This window comes from Corythoichthys intestinalis, chromosome 6 (genome assembly GCF_030265065.1).
Source record: "Corythoichthys intestinalis isolate RoL2023-P3 chromosome 6, ASM3026506v1, whole genome shotgun sequence".
Lineage (NCBI taxonomy): Eukaryota > Metazoa > Chordata > Actinopteri > Syngnathiformes > Syngnathidae > Corythoichthys > Corythoichthys intestinalis.
Genome location: NC_080400.1, coordinates 59,012,673 through 59,034,595, shown reverse-complemented (window position 1 = coordinate 59,034,595; position 21,923 = coordinate 59,012,673). Strand labels below are relative to the sequence as shown.

General features: G+C 38.3%; 1 protein-coding gene across 2 annotated transcripts in view; it reads right to left on the bottom strand.

Moving 5' to 3' along the window:
* Positions 1 to 21,436, bottom strand: part of lhx1a (LIM homeobox 1a) — a 32,927-nt gene extending 11,491 nt beyond the window's left edge. For both annotated transcript variants that reach the window (XM_057839785.1, XM_057839786.1), the window contains exons 1-3: positions 20,710 to 21,436; positions 18,985 to 19,208; positions 17,429 to 17,712 (exon numbers count right to left, since the gene is read on the bottom strand). In XM_057839785.1, the coding sequence (XP_057695768.1) occupies positions 17,429 to 17,712; positions 18,985 to 19,208; positions 20,710 to 20,879 (678 nt within the window). In that variant the 5' untranslated portion in view covers positions 20,880 to 21,436. The remainder of the gene's footprint in view (positions 1 to 17,428; positions 17,713 to 18,984; positions 19,209 to 20,709) is intronic.
* Positions 21,437 to 21,923: the final 487 nt, after the last annotated feature.

Sequence of the window (21,923 nt, the reverse complement as noted above, 5' to 3'; positions counted from 1 at the left end):
AACTAACTGCGAGATGACGCTGTTGTCGCCGCGACAGCCGGGTAAACTTTTCCCTCATTGCCACCTGTCTCATGAAGATCGATTTTTTTGAGTCTCTGTGGGGTTTGCTCGGCGAGCAGCACGGATTCAACGGCATCTTCCGCAGCATGCTGGTCCTGGTCGTTCCGCTCGCTCGTCCAGCGCCTGGCATCCCGGGCGTCCTCTCGGTTGTTCTGCTTGGTCGTCTGCCGCCTGCCGTCCTTCCACCGGTGCTCCGACCGTGCGGCCCGGCCGTTCGTTGCAGTCAAATCGGGTTGCGGGTCTTACCAAATGTGCTACTGCCCTCCAGTGGCCAGTTTTATTGCTTTAAAATGGATTTTCAGCTTTGTGCTTTGGAGCTCAGTTGAATCAGAACCCAGAGATGTCTCTTATTAAAAAAAAAAAAAACATAAAAGACGTATAAATACGTCTTTGAGACACTGAAACAATTAAAAACAGAACATATTTATACGTTTTTGGGAGCAGATGAGTTAATGGTTGAAGTTGTCCAGGCCCTGAGGCAGGAAAACAGCCCCAAATCATGATGCTCCCTCCATCATGCTTCACGGTGGGTATGAGTGTTGATGTTGGTGAGCTGTTCCTTTTTTCATCCACACATGACGTTGTGTGTTACTCTCAAACAATTAAACTTTGGTTTCATGAGCCCACAAAATATTTTGCCAAAACTTCTGTGGAGTGTCCAAGTGCCTTTTTGCGAACATTAAACGAGCATCAATGTTTTTTTTAGACAGCAGTGGCTTTCTCCGTGGATTCCTCTTATCAACACCATTCTTGGCCATAGTTTTACATATAGTTGATGTGTGCACAGAGATATTGGACTGTGCCAGTCATTTCTGTAAGTCTTTAGCAGACACTCTAGGGTTCATTTTTACCTCTCTGAATATTGTGCGCTGAATTCTTTGGTGGACGGCCACTCGTTGGGAGAGAGCAACAGTGCCAAACTCTCTCCATTTGTAGACAACTTCTCTGACTGTCGATTGATGAACATCCAAACTTTTAGGGATGGTTTTGTATCCGTTCCCAGCTTTATACAAATCAACAATCCTTGATCGCAGGTCTTCAGACAGCTCTTTTGACCGAGCCATGATGCACATCAGACAATGCTTCTCATCAAGATACAGTGGGGAGAACAAGTATTTGATACACTGCCAATGGGTTTTCCCACACTTTAGGCTCAAAATGTTAGGTAAAAATTGGTTTCAATTGCTCTTTAATTCACCTTAGGCAGATTGTTCACTTACTTATTTTTCCCCTTCTGTCATTGTTTGCATGCTATCTTCATTAAAATATGGAAACATATAAATGTTTGAATGGTTTTATTTAAGGCAGACACTGTATTTTCATCTGTGTGATTTTGACAAAGATCAGATCACATTTAATGGTTATTTTATGCAGAAATGTGACAAATTCCAAAAGGTTCAGATACTTTTTCATGCCACTGTATTTACATTACGTACCAAAATTAAATTCAACGTAAGGGTTTCAAACTGCACCGGGGTTAAGTCGGTGCACGAATACCATTTCAATCATTTTATGCAAGGTAGGTTAACGAAAAAAAGTATAATATATAAATACATAAAAATAACTTTCGCCACGACGGAAGGAGAACTATGGTGCTTTTTTTCCAAAAACATACCAAAACACTGACGAATAAAATTTAATTTGGTAATGCACTAATAGAATTCACAAGGACAATTTTATTCCTCTAGCCATTTCAATTACGGACAAACATAGTATGTGTACGCATAGAGACGTTATCTATGTCCTTATCAGTGGACCCTATGGGCGCCGCCAGACATATTTCACTAGGGCACATGCCCCAGCATTGATCTGCAGTGCCCCAGTATAAATTTCACCAGTTAAAAAACAAAACAAAAACAATACTTTGGAGTTTTAAGTCTATAGCAGTGAATAGCATAATAAATAGAATGTGCCTATTTAATATGTTCATATTACTCTATTCACGCTGTATACACTATCTGCACATGGCTCCTTAATATGGTATGAATAGCATAATAAACAGAATGTGCCTATTTAATATGTTCATATTACTCTATTCACGCTGTATACACTATCTGCACATGGCTCCTTAATATGGTAATTTATGCACTTATCTTCGGCTGCACCTTCAGGTATATCAGGAAATCTGAGTTCCCAAGTTGGAAATCGTTCTGATGTGTTGTAAAGTTGTAATATGGGATAAAAACATAGTTGCTACAAAGAAGAGTAGCCTATTTTAATGTACCAACGATGCATCACAAGTTGAGTGGCTGTTTGGGGCTTTTTATAGACACCATGTAGGAGAGAATAATTTTTTCGATTACTCCAACTACATGTGAATGCAGCATCAATATTACGATGCGTGTGCCAGTCATACATTAAACAGTGCCAATTCAAAAAAATCTTCCCACCTGCTTTACAGTTCAAGATAAACTGCCCACATATTGTACTAAACTATAGCAATGCACATGTATGCATTAATACTACATTTTTGTATACCGTTCACTTTATTAAACTCCAAACTACTCACGCACGGCCTGTAATGCAATGTACTCGATGTGACACGGGACATCAAAGGAAAGCAACTTCAGAACAAACGTGTAGCAGCAATGAAGCAAATTCATTTTATTTTTCTCCATTTCATGGATTCCTCGAAATACTTTCGAATTGCGGACATGTTGGCTGTGAGCCAGTAGTGTTAGCGAGACAGGGCCAACTAGCGTGTTGCTTTTTGCTGTGTTTTGGTTACGTCATCACAAGATGACTAAGGTTCTTCACAATATTCGGTGGTAAGCTTTCGGTCTTCAAAACCGAAAACTGAAAATGCATTTTTATCTCTTTTCGGCCAGTAGTTTCAGCACCTCAGTCGAAAGGTACTGTAAGGTTCTTCATTTCCTACAATTTTCTTTGCATCATGTTCTATTATCTACTTCATTACAGGTATTATCGGTTAGGTTAGGTATATTAAATGATTCACGTTTGTCTCCTGTTTTATTCTGGTTTTACCCTGATTATAAAGTTTATGTGGTGTTTCTGTAGAGTTTGGAAGGAATTAGCTGATTTAAATGTAAAATTGGATTACTTATATGACAAAATAATGCAAAAGCCACTCTGGAACAAATTAATTTTGTGTCTTTGAGTATTGTACTGTATTTCATTTGGTAATATAGTGCATCGGTCGGGAACCTATGGCTCACGAGCCAGATATGGCTCTTTCGATGGCTGCATCTGGATCGCAGACAAAACTTTAATCATAAAAATAAAGTTTAGTTAGACTCCTTTGCGCATGCGCGAACTGGTGACTGTCAACGGCGACTAGAAAGGAGGTTTGTATTAAATTTAAGTGGGAAAGTCGCAAGCATATATGTTGTTTTGTCTATGTAACTACAAATCGCATTGGCAATGCAAGTGAGGCAGATTCTGTTCAAGCAGGGTTGCCATATATTGCTGTCGCAAATAGAGGCAGATGTGGTGTGTGCAAATCAAGGGTCCGCCCTTTGCCACGCGATTTGTAAATAAACAAGTCACGTTATCAGCCAACATTTTGGAAACCTTTTTGAAAAGATGGAGAAAAGAAAAAAGATGAGGATTATGGAGAGCAATGGACCGAGGAAATTGCCTTTGTCAAGGGAGCGGGTTCGGCAATGTTTCTAATATGCAATGATAAAATTGCCTCTATGAAACGGTTAACTATTAAGCGGCACTTTTACAAACGCCATGCTACATTTGCATCAAAATATCCTTCGGGGGACTGCAGGAAGAAAGCATGTCAAGAACTACTGTCAAGAGTGCAAGCCAGTCAGCGGCAACTCCGTGTTTTGACCCAACAAGGTGACTGGACTTCAGCTAGCTTTGCTGGCGCTTAAGCAATTGTGAGACACGGAAAGCCATTCCCAGATGGGGAGTAAACCAAAACATTCATGAAGTTTTTGACGTCTTTTCAGATTAAGACAAAATAATAAAACGGACAAAAGACAAATGCTCCTATCAGCAAGAACTTTTCATGATCGTCATGTCAAATCATGTTGAGGCAAAGCAAGTGAAGGACATAAATGCGGCACCGTCTTTCTCTTTCGCTTTGAATGAGTCAAGGGACGTAAGCAGTTTATCCCAGTTCAGCGTGATTGCTTGGTATATTGTCGGTGCCACAAGACACGAGGAAAGTATTGCTGTTTTGCCTATGAAATGTAAAGGTATTTTTACTCTTAAATTTCCAGTATGGCTCTCAAAGAATTACATTTAAAAATATGTATTGTTCATGGCTCTCTGCAAAAAGGTTCCTGACCCCTGATATACTGGTATCGCGACATACGAACGCATCGACATACGATCCTTTCGACATCCAACATGCTGGAAATACAGTGATTTACAAGAGCGTAACATTTTCATTGTTTTCCCGCAAGACGGCATCACAGTGGATTTTCTTGTGAGAGAAATTGACACTGGTCCCAAGATGGTTAGTGCAGATGGTGAAAAAGGGAAAAAGGTGACACTTACTATTTCTATTATAGATGGAAATGATAGAAAAATATGAGTGGTGTGCACGTCAGTGAACTGTCTCGACAATACGGCCGGAGTATATCTGCAATCTCAATGGTCCTCCTCTGACCTCTGTTCGCCAGTCTTCATAGGTTAAGATGACAGTTATTTGTATTGTAACATCAGCAAGGAAGCTGCCAACACAACGCGGCTACTGTCTGCCGTAGCCGACGCCAACAACAACAGAACATGAAAAGAGAAAGTTAAAACGTCCCATTCTCCTCTCTCACTCTCTCGTCAGTCACACGGTGCATTCAGGAACAGCATGCAAAACACAACCGCCACTGTAGAACACGATATGTTACATTATTATTATTATACTATTATTATTCCGATTTGTATTTGTATGTTATTTGTTTTGATATGTATAATTCCTATTGGAAATTGTACCTGCAGTATTTTTGAAGAATTTAGCTTAGGTTTTTGGGCTGTGGAATGAATTTATCTAATTATAATGTATTCTTATGGGAAAATCCCGCTCGACATATGACCATTTTGACTTAACACCCAGGTCCTGGAATGAATTAAAATTGTATGTAGAGGTACCACTGTACATAGTAGCATCCACAAAGATGATTTTGTTCTTCCATCCATTTCAATTACGGACAAATGTGCACGTGTTCAATGGACCCAGATCCTACACAATGTTAGCATGAACATGCCAATTTTGTTCATATGCCTCAGGATATGCACCTCCCATGCATATCCTTGTTTTGTTTCTGAATTTGGCATGACTCATTTGACATTCGGAATGAGTATTTTTCTCTGTCTCTCTATTGGTACACAACAGTATTTATTCTGATTGTGAAAGTGGAAGCAACCTTAGTTTACCTGGCCTACAGAGCTGTGGCAACCTGGATAAAAGCAAAGAACTGATTTGTAATTAGCTCACGGTGGAGGCGAGACATCCGTTGTAAACACAGAATCAAAACAAGAACTTTTCGGGTCGAAAATAATTAGGGCTGTCAAACGATTAAAAATTTTAATCGAGTTAATTACAGCTTTAAAATTAATTAATCGTAATTAATCGCAATTAATCGCAATTCAAACCATCTATAAAATATGCCATATTTTTCTGTAAATTATTGTTGGAATGGAAAGATAAGACACAAGATGGATATATATATTCAACATGCGGTGCATAAGGAATGTATTTGTTTATTATAACAGTAAATCAACAAGATGGCATTAACATTGTTAACATTCTGTTAAAGCGATCCATGGATAGAAAGACTTGTAGTTCTTAAAAGATAACTGTTAGTACAAGTTATAGAAATTTTATATTAAAACCCCTTTTAATGTTTTTGTTTTAATACAATTTGTAAATCTTTCAAAAAATAAACTAGAAGCCCGCCATTGTTGATGTCAATAATTACTTACACAATGCTCATGGGTGCTGAAGTCTATAAAATCAGTCGCACCCAAGCGCCAGCAGAGGGCAGCAAAACTCCACAAAACACAATTAACAAGTGGGCATTTCACTGTACTGCAGGGGTGTCCAAACTTTTTGCCAAGGGGGCCAGATTTGGTGTGGTAAAAATGTGGGGGGCCGACCTTGGCTGACGTCTTTTACGCAGAACAATATATTTAAGCAAATTTTAGAAAGCCATTCTGTGTGTCACATTTGTTTTATAACATTACTAAAAATTAATAATTTCAACAATCTTGCAACTAGCGTTCTCTTGCGAAATACTGCTGCTGTGAAATTAAACTAGCTTCAAAAGTTGCTTCAATTTCTCTTGTTTGGTAATATCACCTCACATTGCATTCTTTAAAAACAGTTACTGTGTCTTTGCAAATGAGGCAGACACAGTTGCATATTTTATTGAAGAAATAGTCCAATTTCCACCTATCCTTGAAGCGTCAGCCGTCACAGTCTACTTTTTTTTTTTGTTGTCGCCATTTTAGAAAACTGGAAGTCAAGGATCACACGGGGTAATGTTGCTTAGAGTGCTTCTGCCTTTTAGTGGGTAAATGAGGAGCAGCATTTAGTGTGTAGGCTACTTCATATGCTGGTAGCAGTACTGCTGACCAATTTATTAAGTCTGTGTGCGGGCCAGACAATATTGATCTTATGACAGAGGCTGGGGGCCGGATGAAATTTGACCACGGGCCGAATTTGGCCCCCGGGCCGCACTTTTGTTATTGTCTGCTGTACTGTCATTTAAATCTGTCTGAGCGGGGCATATGCGTTAATTGCGTCAAATATTTTAACGTGATTAATTTTAAAAATTAATTACTGCCCGTTCACGCGATAATTTTGACAGCTCTAAAAATAATCTTTTAAAATGGGAAAATTTTGGCTTAACTATTGAGATTTGGGTTAGAACTCTTTCCAAAAAACATGTTTCTTTAAATCCTATTGACGTATTAGGGCCTTTAAATTAATAATTGAAGTGCAAATCTTACATAATGCTTCTTAAACCGCTCACTTTCAAGTGCCCAAGACTACACGTGTCCACTAAATTACTCACATCCAGTCAAATCTCCTTCTACACGGAGCACAGCAAGGTGCAAGTTTAAAGCGACGTTGAAGACGGAAAAAGAGCCCTGTAAGTACCGTATTTTTCGGACTATAAGTCGCACCCGAGTATAAGTCGCACCACCCCAAAAATGCGCAATGAAGAGGAAAAAAACATAAGTCGCACTTTTGGGGGAAATTTACTTGATAAAACATATAGAACAGATATGTCATCTTGAAAGGCAATTTGAAATAAAAATACAATAGAGAACAACATGCTAAATAAGTTTACAGTATGATAATGTTACATGATGCATGAACAACGAAATGCGAACGTGGCCGTTATGTTAACGTAACATAGCTATTAAGAGTTATTCAGATAACTATAGCATAAAGAACATGCTAACAAGTTTACCAAACCATTAGTGGCACTCTAAAACACCAAAATAACATGTGAAATGATATAATAATGTGTTAATAATTTCACACATAAGTCGCTCCTAAGTATAAATCGCACCCCCAAACAAACTATGAAAAAACTGCGACTTATAGTCCAAAAAATACAATATGTAGTTACTGATATTTGGCAGAGCTGAAAGTATGATTATAAAGTATAATATCAGCAGCTGACTGAAAACATCAGCTGGAATCATTGACTTTTTAAAAGTTTTTCAAAAAAGTAGGTAGTCATAATACTGAGCTTTAACATGGTAGTTGACAGCAGACACTCCCATGCTACTTAGCTCGTTAGTCTGAAATGCATTGTGAGGGTCAATACCATCCTTTTATTCTTAATATTCTACAGTACATTTTCAGCCCGTGCGCTTTGACCCATTCTCACCGTTCCAACTTTGAAACGTTCCAAAAATTCAAAAGATGCAGGCTTTCTTTCCAAGCACATGCTTACGATTGTGTCAAAAATTTGGGTTTATTGAAAAAATAAAAAAGCCCCTTTCATTTTTAATGGGAAAATCCATTTTACAAATTTCAAAATGCATCTCATCCTACATTTCTTATCCAATTCACATAATTTACATATGAAAAAAAAAATCAGGAAATCAAGACAGGCAAAAGTTGCATACAGTTTTTGCCAAAAATGTATGGTTTCACCAAAATTTGACAAAAACCTCCCCATTTATTTCCAACAACCCCATTCATTTCCAATGGGGAAAAAATAACCCGATTTTAAAAGCAATTGACCTGAAAAAGACTCAAATGCTACAGGAAGTGATCAGTGAGCAGGAAGTGACCCAGAAATGCAAAAAAAAAAAAAAAAAAAAAAAAAGCCAAATGATATTTTAGTTTTAATCGTTTTACGGCACTCATTGGCTGCCGTTGAAGTCACTGGATTTTAAATCCATGTTGACAGGGAGGGGCAAATAAACTAATGTCCATCATCAATCATTCGCCCCCTCTTAGTCAGCATGGATTGGAACAAGGCCCCAAAATGAAAATCTACAGGAAGTGAGCCATTGGGGAGGGACAGCAAAACATCCCCACACAATTTCTCCAGAAATTGCACCTTTCAGTTTTCTTATCATGTATAAATTTCATCAGAAGAAAATAAGAATCCACTTATAATTATCCTTATTGTATATGCGATGAAACATTTTAGGAAATGTGCATCGTCCATTATCCGGGACACTAGAGCCTATATTAGCTGAACTGGGTGCAAGCAAATTGTAGTGCACTTTACACAACACTCCACATTCAAAATCACACTTATGGGCAGTTGGATGACAGTCACATGCAAACTCCACACAGATAGGGCTTGCCCACCATTGAATTCTTGCTCTCAGAATCATGGGTAAGACTTGATACAGACAGCTGTAAAAGACTTATTTAGCTTAACATTAGCTTAAAATTTGATTAGATCACTGTCTCACAAACTACATTGATCCAATGAACCCATTTTAAATTGTAAAAAATTTTACAGCAAACAGCAAGACAAAAATATAATTACTGTATTGGCCCGACTATAAGACGATGTTTTTTTTGCATTGAAATAGGACTGAATAAGAGGGGGTCATCTTATATTCGTGGTCTAGACATTATACCCATTCACGACGCTAGATGGTGCCAGATATCATTGAAGCGATGTTCTATCATGACAGATCTCAGCTACTCTCCCCATTCGCGACGCTAGATGGCGCCAGATATAATTGAATTGATGTTCTGTCATGAAAGATCTCCGCTACTTTCAAGTTTAATCAGTTTGCATTATTTTATTGCAATGTTTTTCCTTATTCAGATTTGTTTCAAGACTACAGTTAGTTAGACTTCACTTTGATGGTTAATGCAGTTATTGCAATTTTGTTGTTTTTTCACAATATATTGGTTTATTTACATTTCAAAAACCAGAATCCATTCATTTACGAACGTGATTGCACTTTAGTTTACATATTTAAATGTTCAGATATTAAGATTTGAATGAGACAAAATAAATGCCTTTTCTCTCAAATATATTGTTATAATCATTTGTTTTGGATGTACTGTAATTATTTTCTGTATAAAAATTAATTTGGTGTTCAAAAAGTCTTTTTTCAAACTTGAGTCTTGAAAAAGACTTATAATCAGGGCCGTCTTATATTCGGGCCAATACGGTAAAAGTATGTATATATTAGAAAATGGTCTCCATTTGAGACCAGAGGACAGAGCATGTCTGCTCATTTCCATGTTTGATTACATGTTGAAAACATGCTGAAATATATTTTTACTGCTCACACATTGAGGAATGTGTACTGTAAGCAAAATATGCAAGAACAGACGACAAACCAACCTGCAATTTACTACTACAGAGGGTGCTCAAATAGCTACTGTCCTTTTGGCTATTTTAAACTGTTCATGGTAGTCAAATGTCACATCAGATCCAATACTGATTAGCCACTATGCGCATAAAAAAGTTCATAAGACACAAGGGTTAAAGTCTTCCATTGTAGAGGTCAATCACGAGGTTGACACAGCTCAATGGGGGAAGTAGGGGGTAGGGGTTCGACTATTCCCTGTAGAGAAGCACATTTCACAAAAATTACTGATTGTCACAGTTTTTGAATCCTATCTTGTTTTATGTCTATGTGTCTATGTATGTATTAAAATGTTTGTTGTGCTCAAAACAAATACATAGAAAGAATATAAACAAATATAACAAAAATAACAAAATAATTGAAAAACCCAAAAGAAAATGGAAATCGAATATATATATATATATAGGTAGTCCCCCAGGTTACGAACGAGTTACGTTCCTATGCTGGCGACGTAACCCAAATTTCCACGTATATCGGAATTAATCCTTTAAGTGCCCCTAAATCTCAAAATAACTATCCAAAAACATGTTTTATACGTCATTGTACTGTCTTCGCCAAGATGTTGGAGCTAAGTCCTCTTAGATAGCGAGCTAAGCTACGGAATGACGATTTCACACATCTGTGTGTTTTGCTGACTTTACTCAGCTGCTCATGACATCAACACTTGCAGAATGAAGCTAAAATAAAAATGAAAAAAATCACTTTCATAATAAATAATGGCAATTCAAATATATAACTAGCTGCTGATACAGCGGTAACAATCCACACAAACAATTAGCACGTATCAGTTAGCGTCCACACATCATCAAAAACATCACATAAACTCGAGTCAAATGCGCTCTTCCTCGTGTGCGTTTGTTCTTCTTCGTGTGCATAGGCGCTCTTAATCGTGTGCGGAAGTACTACCTGCTCTGCACTTCCTGCGCCAAAATAAAAGCCTCACAAAACAAAAGTCAACATTATATATATTTTTTTAAACCGACTGGAGACCAAATGGCGGACGAGACTCCGGTGTCGTAAAGTCGAAATCAAGTAAGTCGGGTACGTCAAAACCCAGGGACTACCTGTAAATAGAAAGCATGAAAAACTACACTAAAAAGCAAAAAAATAAAAAACTCTAAAATTGGGGGGTGGTTAAAAACGCTGCAAAAAAGAGAAAACTACAAACTGGAAAATCGGCAAAAAATCATGAAAAAAGGGTAAAACTGCAACAAAAAAAAAAAAAAAACATGCACACAAACAAAAGAAAAGCACAACTCATCATATCTGATTTATTTGATATTTCAATTTTAGTTGTAATAGGGCAAGCACTCATTCCTCCCCTGCCAGCAAACATAGATTGGATTTGACGTCTAGCGCTGTCAATGGCAGCCAACGAGTTAATAAGGAATTGATACCACAAAATTTCTAGGAACCATGGGACAGCAAAACATCCCCACAAAATTTCTCCATAAACACATGCAGTACGTACCCTAAACATAGGTGGGGATTGATGGTGGCAGTGGAGGCACGGCCCCGTGGTGACCGAAAAATGTCATTGCAAGTAATTGACTTTCCTATATTTGAATTTAAAAGGGATGTTCAGAATTTTTGATAAAAGGCATAATCTTCGAGTTAGTGTGGGATTAATTAGTCAGTGGAGTTGATTTCGACAAATTCTGTGCGGTTTGTTAGTTATTTGTAAGTATCAAGGCTCCGGAGTGGCTAAACTAGCACAAGTCAATGGTACCTGCTCAGCATACCAATAAAAAACAACATATGCACGCATGGAAATCACTGATGACCCATGCAATCAACACTGTTGGTTAAGTTTTCAGGATAAAGTTACTAAAACTTATCATCACATGTCAATAATTGTAGTATGAACAGCAACATTTGTAATTCAACAGCTCTGCAGGGAACAGGCTGTTTAGGAAAGCAGGGCGGAGTGATATCGTTTTTTTTCACCCCTGATTTCTTTTGTTTGGTGTGCACTGTTTAGGCCGCATGGGTATTTCAAAAAATGATCTGCATTTTCAATTTATGTGACTATGTTAGATCTGTTAATATCGCTTTATATTGGAGTGTTAGCTTAATCACTCGGCAGCCCGGTAATTAACAAATAACTGACAATCCGCACGGAATTTGTTGAAATCAACTCCACTGACTAATTAAACACTCGCTTACTCGAAGATTTAGCCTAAATTCAAAAATTCTCAACTTCCCCTTTAAAATAAAGACCTATCTCGGGGATCGGCAACCCGTGTTTTGAGAGCCGCATGCGGCTGTTTAGTTCTGCCTTAGTGGTTCCCTGGAGCGTTTCAAAAATGTTTGAAAATGGAAAAAAGATGGGGGTGGGAAATATATTTTTTGTTTTAACATGGTTTCTGTATGAGGACAAACATTACACAAACAATCTTAACGTTGTCCAATGCTGTGAAAATGTGTAGACCAAATATTACATTTCAACATTTCTGTCAACGAAGATTTGCGTCATAGCCAGCGACACACGTTTCTATCAGTAGGGCGGCTGTTGTAAACCAACCTGGCGGCTATATGATGGGACATCGATGCCAAAGAGGAAAAGAGGAAAAAACTGTATAAAAACTGTATATTAAAAAATTGAGGAGGATAGAGGATTCAATGTTTCTTGGGCCGAATCAATTGCGTTCATTGCCATTGCGGAAGGATTTTCTGAATGTTTGCTCTGTAGCGAGAAGATGTCAAATCACAAAAGGAGTCATGTGGAAAGACAATTGTAGGGAGGGCATACTACTTTTGCAGCTGAGTACCCAGTTAGTGCAATTGCATTACTTCCGGACACAATAAGAGGAGTGCAAAAATAGATTTAAAAACTGGATTGCATCTCCAAACTCCACTACTGCTTCAAGTTTTGTTGCAACCCGGGATAAAATAAGCATGGAAAACCATTCAAAAATGGTGATTGGTAAATGAAGGAGTCATTCATCAACATATCAGAACACCTATTTGCAGACTTCAAAAACAAAACCGAGATAATACAGAAAATGAAATACATGCCTCTCGCACTCAGACAGTGAAGGAAAGGGCCATAAAAATGGCAGGCAACTTCACCTATAAGCAAATCAAGGACATTAATTCAGCGGCAGCATATTCTGTGATTAGTCGTGTGATGTGATCGATATTGAACACCCATTGCTTTTATGCAGGTACGTGAAATTAGATTATATACTTTACCTTTTCAAAAGGGTGCTGTTTTATTTTTTTATAAATGCAGGCTGCGTTTTGTTGCACTATGTTTGTTGCCCAGATAATGGGCACATTAAGCACATTCTAATTTGCTGTTGTTGTTTTCGAATCTTCAAAATACAAATGACATCAAAATTCCGATTTCTTTATTGCATTTCTTTAATTTTATCAAAGCAATTAAACATAATTCATTAATATTATTAATATATATATTATTATTAATTATATTAACAGTATCGGATAACAACAAGTAGTCCCATGGTGCGTCATTCTCTACAGAATGCACTGCAAAGAAAATAAACATTTAATTATGAAGGCTGATTATGTATTTATAGCCAACTTAGTCATTTTGATAGTGGGCTAATATAAATACATAAAACATGTGTTGCCTTCATTATAATGCTTCTATAAGGCTTTTAATTTTTCGCAGCTCCAGACGTAATTGTTTTTTGTTATTTTGGCCGAATATGGCTCTTTTACCGTTTTGGGTTGCCGACTGCTGTCCTAGCTGTTAAAATGTTGTCTATATAAGTTGTAAAGCAGTTAAAAAAAAAAAAAAAAAACACTAAAATGAGAAAGAATCCTAACAACTATTTCAAAATGGTTCAAAATTATTTTTTCGAACATATCATGTGACTAGCACCTTTGCTTTGCTTTGCCAAAACGACACCTGAGGAGACAAGATGGATATTTAGAATTTCTTTCAATTTAAGCTTTCAAAAGCTTCAAATAGAACTGAGTTTGAACTGAGGATTGAACACGAACAGTGTTAAGATGTATTGTATAATATATTATTTTATTGGATATTGTAAATTGAATTTCTGACACTGCGCCCCCCCCCCCCCCCCCCACACACACACACACACACACACAAAAGTCCAACTCCACCTATGAAACTAACACTGAAAATGTGTGTGTCCAATGAATGATAATAGATTGATTTACCTGAACTGAATCAACCACCTCAATTACCATTCTGGCAATATTATATCTGCAATGCTTTGGGAAAATATCAAATTTCAGGCAAATAATTTTCCACCCTTTATAATCCATGAATATTCCATGCTATTGTAGTGTAGTATAAAATATAGTATTTAAAAAAGTGGCAAATGTTCCTTTCATTTTATTTAGTATGCAAAATGTTCCTTGGGTATATATTCCGAGGAAATATAGCCCACAGCATGATGACATGAGATCGCAAAACATCAGAGCAGTTGTGCCAAGTTTCCCAGCGATGGCAATAGCCCTGTGCCAGTTGGCGACGTTACCCTGCGATCGGGTTGCGCCAGGAATCGGCACTGGGGGAAAAAAAATAATAAATATATATATCTTCCATTTTGTAATTCAACTTCACCAAGCAGCCAATCTTTGCTTTAAAGTATTTTGCATGACCACAGTTTAATGCAATAGCCTGCTTTACATAGGAGGGAAGCAGAGGGAGTTGTTGTCTGGGTGGTGCCATGGCGGTTGTTGGCACTTGCGGGTTGGGCGGTCTCCCGGGCGGCAAATTACTAGGGGTGCATACACGCGAGTTGATTGTCGAAAATCATAATTGGTGCCCCTAGCGTTGCAATGACGCCCCCTGCAGACCGTAATTACTGTCTGCACGCAACACTACAAGGAGAAGGAAGTGGAGTGCATGGATTGGATCAGTTAACAGTGCCACTCACCTAGGGTTGATTTTGATTCTTGATGTGCAAAGATTTTTTTTGTTACTTAAATATATGACCTAGTTCTATAATGTATATGTGTTCTTTCTGTTAAGAAATCTTCAAGTCTAATAGTTTAGCGGTTGCATTCATTTACTTTCTATTTAGAGCTGCACTTTTATCTTGGAAACTGCTCGTGTGTTTCTCGGTTCTGTGTTTCATATGTCAGCCCCTTCTATGATGACGTGAGTATGCCTTGTAAAGTGAATTAAAGGTGCTGCACATAGACTGTGAACATTTCTCACAATGCTAGGTAGAAGAATAGTTGTGTTAAATGTTATTTTGTGTCCGTTTTTCTAATCACACTCTTAATTTCATAGTTGTTAGCTAGTTTTTATCGGCTACGACTGTTAGCATCATATCAAAAACATTCATCTGAGCAATGAATGTAGTGATTTGAAGGACGATAGCGTGCAAATTTTCACAGTATTTGTTTTATACGTAGTTATACGATGTGGTTTAATGTTTATTAAGCTAAACACATTAAGAGGTCTGTGAATGTTGACTATATGTATGTATGTTATTCACCTGATACTAAATGTGTGTACATGTATGCAAGGGCGCAGGTTTGGCCTCAGCATTGGTAGGGAAGATAGAACAGCACAACCTGCATGTAAACTTTTTGCCAGGGACGGGACATTAATAAGACCATTAATAAGAACAAACTAACCAAACAGATTATTGAACGAGGGTCATTGCTACATTTCTCACGAATATGAACCTAATTAATTAGCTAATTTAAATTGCAATATTTGAGCATAAATTATTTTAACATACACAATAAATACAAACTTGTTAATGATCTCTGAACTATCCAGGAATGCAAAAAATAAACATTCGTCTTAAGACCACACAACATTATCTGTCTAAATAAATAAAATATAACTGAAAAACCTTCTTAGGAGATAACAACGATTAATAAAAATGGAGCCTTCCGTCAGGTAGTACACTGAAGCTTCTGTCCACAAGCACAGCCAAACTCAACAAGAAAATAAGACTACATAAATATAATAAAAATGAAAATTGGGGAGAAAGGGTAAACCTCTGTTCACTACATTTCTCACAGGTTAATTAACGTTAACAGTAGAAAATACATACAGGAGGACACTTCTCTCGAAGCAACTTCCTACTCAAGCCGATTAGCAAGTTCACAGTTTAATGTTATGCTAACTCTGATGCAGGTTGGACATTCAGTAGCCAAATTAGTAGTGTGTTCCCCACCTCCACAGCATTTTTACATTACTTACAGTGGCTACTGCTGGCCGAAAAATAACTTCTAATATCCCTTCTCTTCAAAGGGGGTGGAGGAGGCGGCATGTTGTCTGTGTTGGGGCTGTGTGCGTGTGTGTATGTGTGTGTGTGTGTGTGGTGGTGGTGGTGGTGGTGGTCATCACCTAATCAAAGGTGCGTTTGAGGGTGGAAAATGGACGGGCACATTCAGCAATTGAAAAGGGGTAAACGGAAGTCTGGACATAATGGAAATAATTCACTTAATAATGGTAGGGTCAATTCTATTCTTACAACATATGGGAAGACAATCTCAATTACCTATATAACTGAAGTAATTATATTGTATAATGCAAATAAGGTTGCCTAAAAGTTGGTGGGGACAATATGAGAATCCTTAAAAGTTAGTTGTGTTATGTCCCTACTGTCCCAATGCAAACCTATGCCCTTGCATGTATGCACATCTGCACGTGAGCCCAATAAAGTATTTGAGTTAATCTCCTGTGCTCTCGGCCTGGAGCCTCTGTATTGGTCAACACGTCTGAGCCAACTAGTCACATGTAGAATCGTCTACACTTTCTTTTCTTTATTATTAATACAATATTTCATTAATGTTTGGGATGATACATTAATATTCTCTTGCACATATTTTTTGTTTCGGTCTTTGTTCTTTTTTGTGTGTTTTTTTTTTTTTCCTGGGGGGGTCGCTCGGGGGGAGGGGGTGGGGTCGCTCAGGGCACCATGCCAGATGCAATTCTGGCTTGACACCTTTCCGTAGGCTGCTGGGTCGCACCTATTAGTAATGAACTTGTAACACGCAAGACTGCTTCTCGAGACCCAGCATTAGAGACACTGAATTGTTCTCTCACCTTTCTCTGTCACAGTAGTTGTGTCTTGATAAGTCCGAAAGTGTCCGTATATGACATGGGGAAGGAGGTGGGCTTTACGTTATGGAGGACCAAAGAAGCCAAAATAAAAAGAAATGAATAGATAGATAAAATTCCAAATTTAAACGACTATAAATACAAAACCAAATAAATACAAAACCGAAAAGACATTTTAGTGTGCCGTCACTTGTTTGCAGGCTATGTCTATTCTGCCGGACAGAGTTTCATTTTAAAACTGACCCTAAATCAAGCTCCAAATGCGCTACGAGTGGTCACGCTATAATAAACGCCGAATGTTTTGTTCTAAACGCCCTTTTAATTTCCGTTAATGCTGACCCATTCCAAAAAGCTTATACTGCACCCGCACGTATTATTATTATTATTATTATTATTATTATTATTATTTACATTCTGAACATTATAAGACAATTGGCGTGTGTATTTTTGCCATCTTGTAATTGACAAATGACCGTGTGGGTGTATGTGTGGGTTGGAGGGTGGTGCGGGACGGATGTGTGTGTATTTCAACAAACAAACACGTTTTATTGACTTTACCTGAATAACTCTCATGTTGAGGCCGGTCTCTTGCGCCAGTTGCTCCCTGATGTGTCTGGTGGGTTTAGGGGTCGCAGCAAACGCCGCCTTCAGCGTTTCTAACTGTTTTGCCTTAATAGTTGTCCGAGGGCCTCTCCGCTTGCCACCAAGATTCTGGTCGTCATTCTCGTTATTTACCGTTTCCTTATCCGACAGGGCGGCAATATCCGTTTCTTTAAGAACCACGTCATCCTGGAGAGGGTCTTGTGAATCCGGGGATAAACTCGGGTCACTGCATGCCGTTACTGAAAAATAAAAATGAAACAATGTGGTTACATTTCAGATGTAGGGAAAAATGAGTATGCATATTTTAATAAATATAGGTACCTCGACATACGATCGCACGGACATACGACCTTTCGACATCCAACGTATTTGTCTTGACATCGAAATATGACGATTTATGACAGCGCAAGTAGATTGTTTCCCCATAAGAAGGATGCACGGCAGATTTTCTTGTGAGAGAAATCATCACGGCTCACCCCCACTCCCCCCCTACCTACCTGTACACACCCGGCATCTCCACCCTCCCACCTCCGTTCACTAGTAAGTTAAGGTGACAATAAAAACGCTTTTGTTATTTCTTTTTTCGTAATTTATTTGTCTTACATGTGTCTTATTTAAGGCGTTTGTTAAATTAGACAGAACACAGCTCATAGTATAACGTCACCATTCTCTAAATTAAGGTGACAATAAAAATGTTTTTCTTTTTTTTTTTTTTTTTTTTATTTCCATGAATTATTGTTATTCCGATTTGTATTTATAATTCACTTGTTTCTCAATGGGCAAATACTATAAGTAATTGTACCTGCAGTATTTATTAATTTATTAAGAATTTAGTCAGATAGCAGACCAACGTTGAAAAGATGTTGGATCAACATTCCGCTGTCGCTCTTATATCGTTGAATCAACGTCACTTTTGCACCCTCAATTAATGTTGTTTCAACGTTGAAATCCTTACAAAACCTAAACGTCATTTCGATCGTTAATAATATTGGAACAACGCTGAATCAATGTTATGTTTTCAACCAAAACGCCCGCTCATCCATAATTCAATGACCTTTCAACCATATTTCCCGGTCAATCATAAATCAACTATTTGTCAACATTAGTTCATCAACTATAAAATAATGTTAACCCAACCATCGCCTGACATACCATAGAACAACGTTTGTTCAACGTCACTTGACGTAAAAAATTTCGATGTCAACCATACTTCGGATTTTGATGGGAAATCAACGTTCATTCAATGTCGGTCTGCTATGTGGGTAGTGTGGTTTTTGGGTTGTGGAACGAATTAATCGAATTAGAACGTATTCTAATGGGAAAATCCTGCTCGCCATACGACCATTTGGACTTGAAAACCAGGAACGAATTACATTCGTATGTGAAAGTACCATGTAATATAAAATTAAATAAGGAAGAACGATCCTCTTCATTTACTATGACTCTTATATGTCGTTTTTTTTTAACATAAACACTACGCCAAAAATGTGCACACACGCGGGGCCCCTTACCTGAAAGGAGGTTCGTGTCTTTTACACTGCTGTTGCTCGTGTAATCGTCTTTGCAAACGAATTTGTTTTCATCAATGATGTAGAGCTCCTCGCCGGTCGAGAGTTGCTTGTTACACATCATGCATGTGAAGCAGTTCAGGTGAAAAACTTTGCTCCGAGCCTTCCGGACCAAGTCGTTTGGAGAGATGCCCTGGGAACAACCACCACACTTGGTGCCAAACCTCCTGCACGAGGAGAATAAGCTTGTTACAAGGTTTTGAACGATGCCAACATTCATGTTGTTTTGATGCTTAAAGAGTAGGACAATTTAAATTGTGGATTATGGTCCACGAGAATATACAAAATAGCGCATACTCGTCAAATGTCCCAGTTTAATGTAGACATTTTTTAGTGTCCGTTTTGAGCTGGAACAAGCATTGTTACGAATTACAGGAACACTTGTTGACAAGGCGTAATTAAATGTTACCTATATTTATAGATCAAACACTCAATCTTGCAACATTTATAGAAAGAGAATGTTCCGTGTCACATGCTTTGTAAAATCAATAATACCAATCAGATCAAATCCGAAGAAGTTAAAGTAAAATAGAGCCTGGTATTTATTCAAGCGTCAAACTATATGTGTATTGAGTGCCACTGTTTGTTGACTGTCGTCTGCGATGGCGTTGTAGGTGGACGTGAACTTTTTCAAACAGTTGCTATTCAAATCCACTTATCACGTCGCAGCCCAAGAGCGCAAACACACTGAGCCGTGGCTCTTGTGGCCCGGGTTTGATCCTCGGCGGTACACATGCTTGTTTGCTTTAAGTGTGATTTCCTCAATTTCCCAACAACCCTCCCGCTGAGCCGACGCACACGCGTCTCTGCCACTTTTTTTTTTTTTGTGGTTGCTGCTGTTCTGCATAACAATTCTAATTAGGAAGCTTTTAATTACATCTCACATGCGGCGTATTACCTTTGCGTCCTCACACTGGCCTTCACCCACCCGCTGTGCATTTAGCGTATAATATACATGATGAATGATGACTGAACTATTAAACTAAAGTACATATATTATACAATAATACCCCGAAAATGTTAATAAGAAGTAACGTGTTTAATTTTGGCAATTTAAACATATAGGATTTTATATATTGATTTGCATTTTATTCATTCATATAATACGTCCAATTCCCTCAGAAAATCCTGTATGATTGTTATATTTCTGTAGTTCAACCTAAAAGGGTATTGCTTTTATCTCTCTCTCTCTTTTTTTTTTTTTTTTTTTACTTGCCACTGAGGTTAGAGAGTGACGCAATTTCAATTCTCTGTCTGTCCTTGCACATGTGGTAGAATTGACAATAAAGCAAACTTTGAACTTTGATTTTTTTTTTCGCTAGTGGATCAGATTTGGTCTGTTATTTAACTCAGCATGAAAGTACTAAACATTTGCAGTGTATTGTTTTCGGGTCAAAATTGACCCGTTTTATAGTTTGGGTATGTAAAAAGTGCCAGAATTTTTCTCATGCGCAAACTTGAAAACGGGTCAATTTTCAAATTAATTATTATTTAATCAAAACTGTATTAAAAAGATCGCATTTTACGCTAAATCGAAAAATTGAATCCATATAATCATGCTTCAATTTGTAAAAGTTAATCATTTAAAAGCCTTTATACAATTGTACTTGGCGTCTATAGATTAAGACTCATTTTGGGGATTTGAACCAGCAATCTTTTGCAGCTTACCTGAAGAAGTCATTTTTGCAGTACAGTCTCCCCTCTCGAGAAAAACATTTTTCCGACAAATTGCATTTGCACTCGCAGCATTGGACGCACTTGACGTGCCAGGCTCGGTCGAGCACATTGAGCAGAAAGCGGTCCAGGATCGGCCTCTCGCACCCAGCGCAGTGCACCATGGCTTTGGCTGGGTTACAACTCCAATAATTGTGTTCACACTCGACAGTTCAGCAAGACATGTCAAGCTGTGGCCGGGTTATTATAGCTATGTCATCCGCCTCGGGCTCCCCGCAGTCAATGTGCGTGGAGTCGCTGGTCGATCGTGTGTCAACGCCAATTTCTTCCGGCATGCGTAATTGCGTCATAAAGGTTCACCGTCCAAAATAGAGAAAATAACTAATGGTCTCTGAAAACAAAAGAAAAAAATCCTTCATTTGATCCTGAGTATGATTATTTATCTGGAAAAATTAAAAATGTAGATTTCAGCAGCAGCCGAGTGCACAACCTGCTCTGGCTCATCAGCCGAAACGACTGTGAACCAGTTAGTACTACACAAGCCGTCTTGTTGATGAAAATGCCTCAGAATGCAGAAACGTCACACAACCAATCGAGAGCTTCAAAATAATTCAATGGTAGCGTATCTGCCACAACGATCCTGTTTGCCGCTGGTGATTTCCCGTCAGTCCCGTGTAAGCGGGCTGCGTGCCCTCTCCGCCTACGAGCGCTTTTTGTGATGCGATTGATCAAAAGTACAATGCCTGCCTCCAGAATTTCCAACCCAACCATATTCTAAGCCTTCTGACGTCACCCAATGACTGGCCCAATCAGCGTTGCGCCATACTAATAAGCATCATGCAGCCCCACCTTCACTCACAAAGCTGTGACTGCTATTGAAGCCTCCCATCAGCACGTATCCCCACAAACTCATCATATGTTATGGGGAAAGTATAAAGGAGTGAATGAGCTGCCATTGCGGGAGAGGTGCCTTTTTCGACTGCTGAATGATGTCCTCTGCATAGGCTTGAGGGGACTTGAATGAGAAACCTGTGAACAGGTAGCGTCTACAGGATCTGTGAGCCAGAGGTGCATGCATGGCTAAATTGAAAATCGCATATGATATGGCAAAGATAACTAAGAATTTTAAAATAATAAAGATCTTTTTCTTGTGGGGCAAATACTTCATATAAGCTACTGACACGATTGCTCTTGACGGTACAAAATAT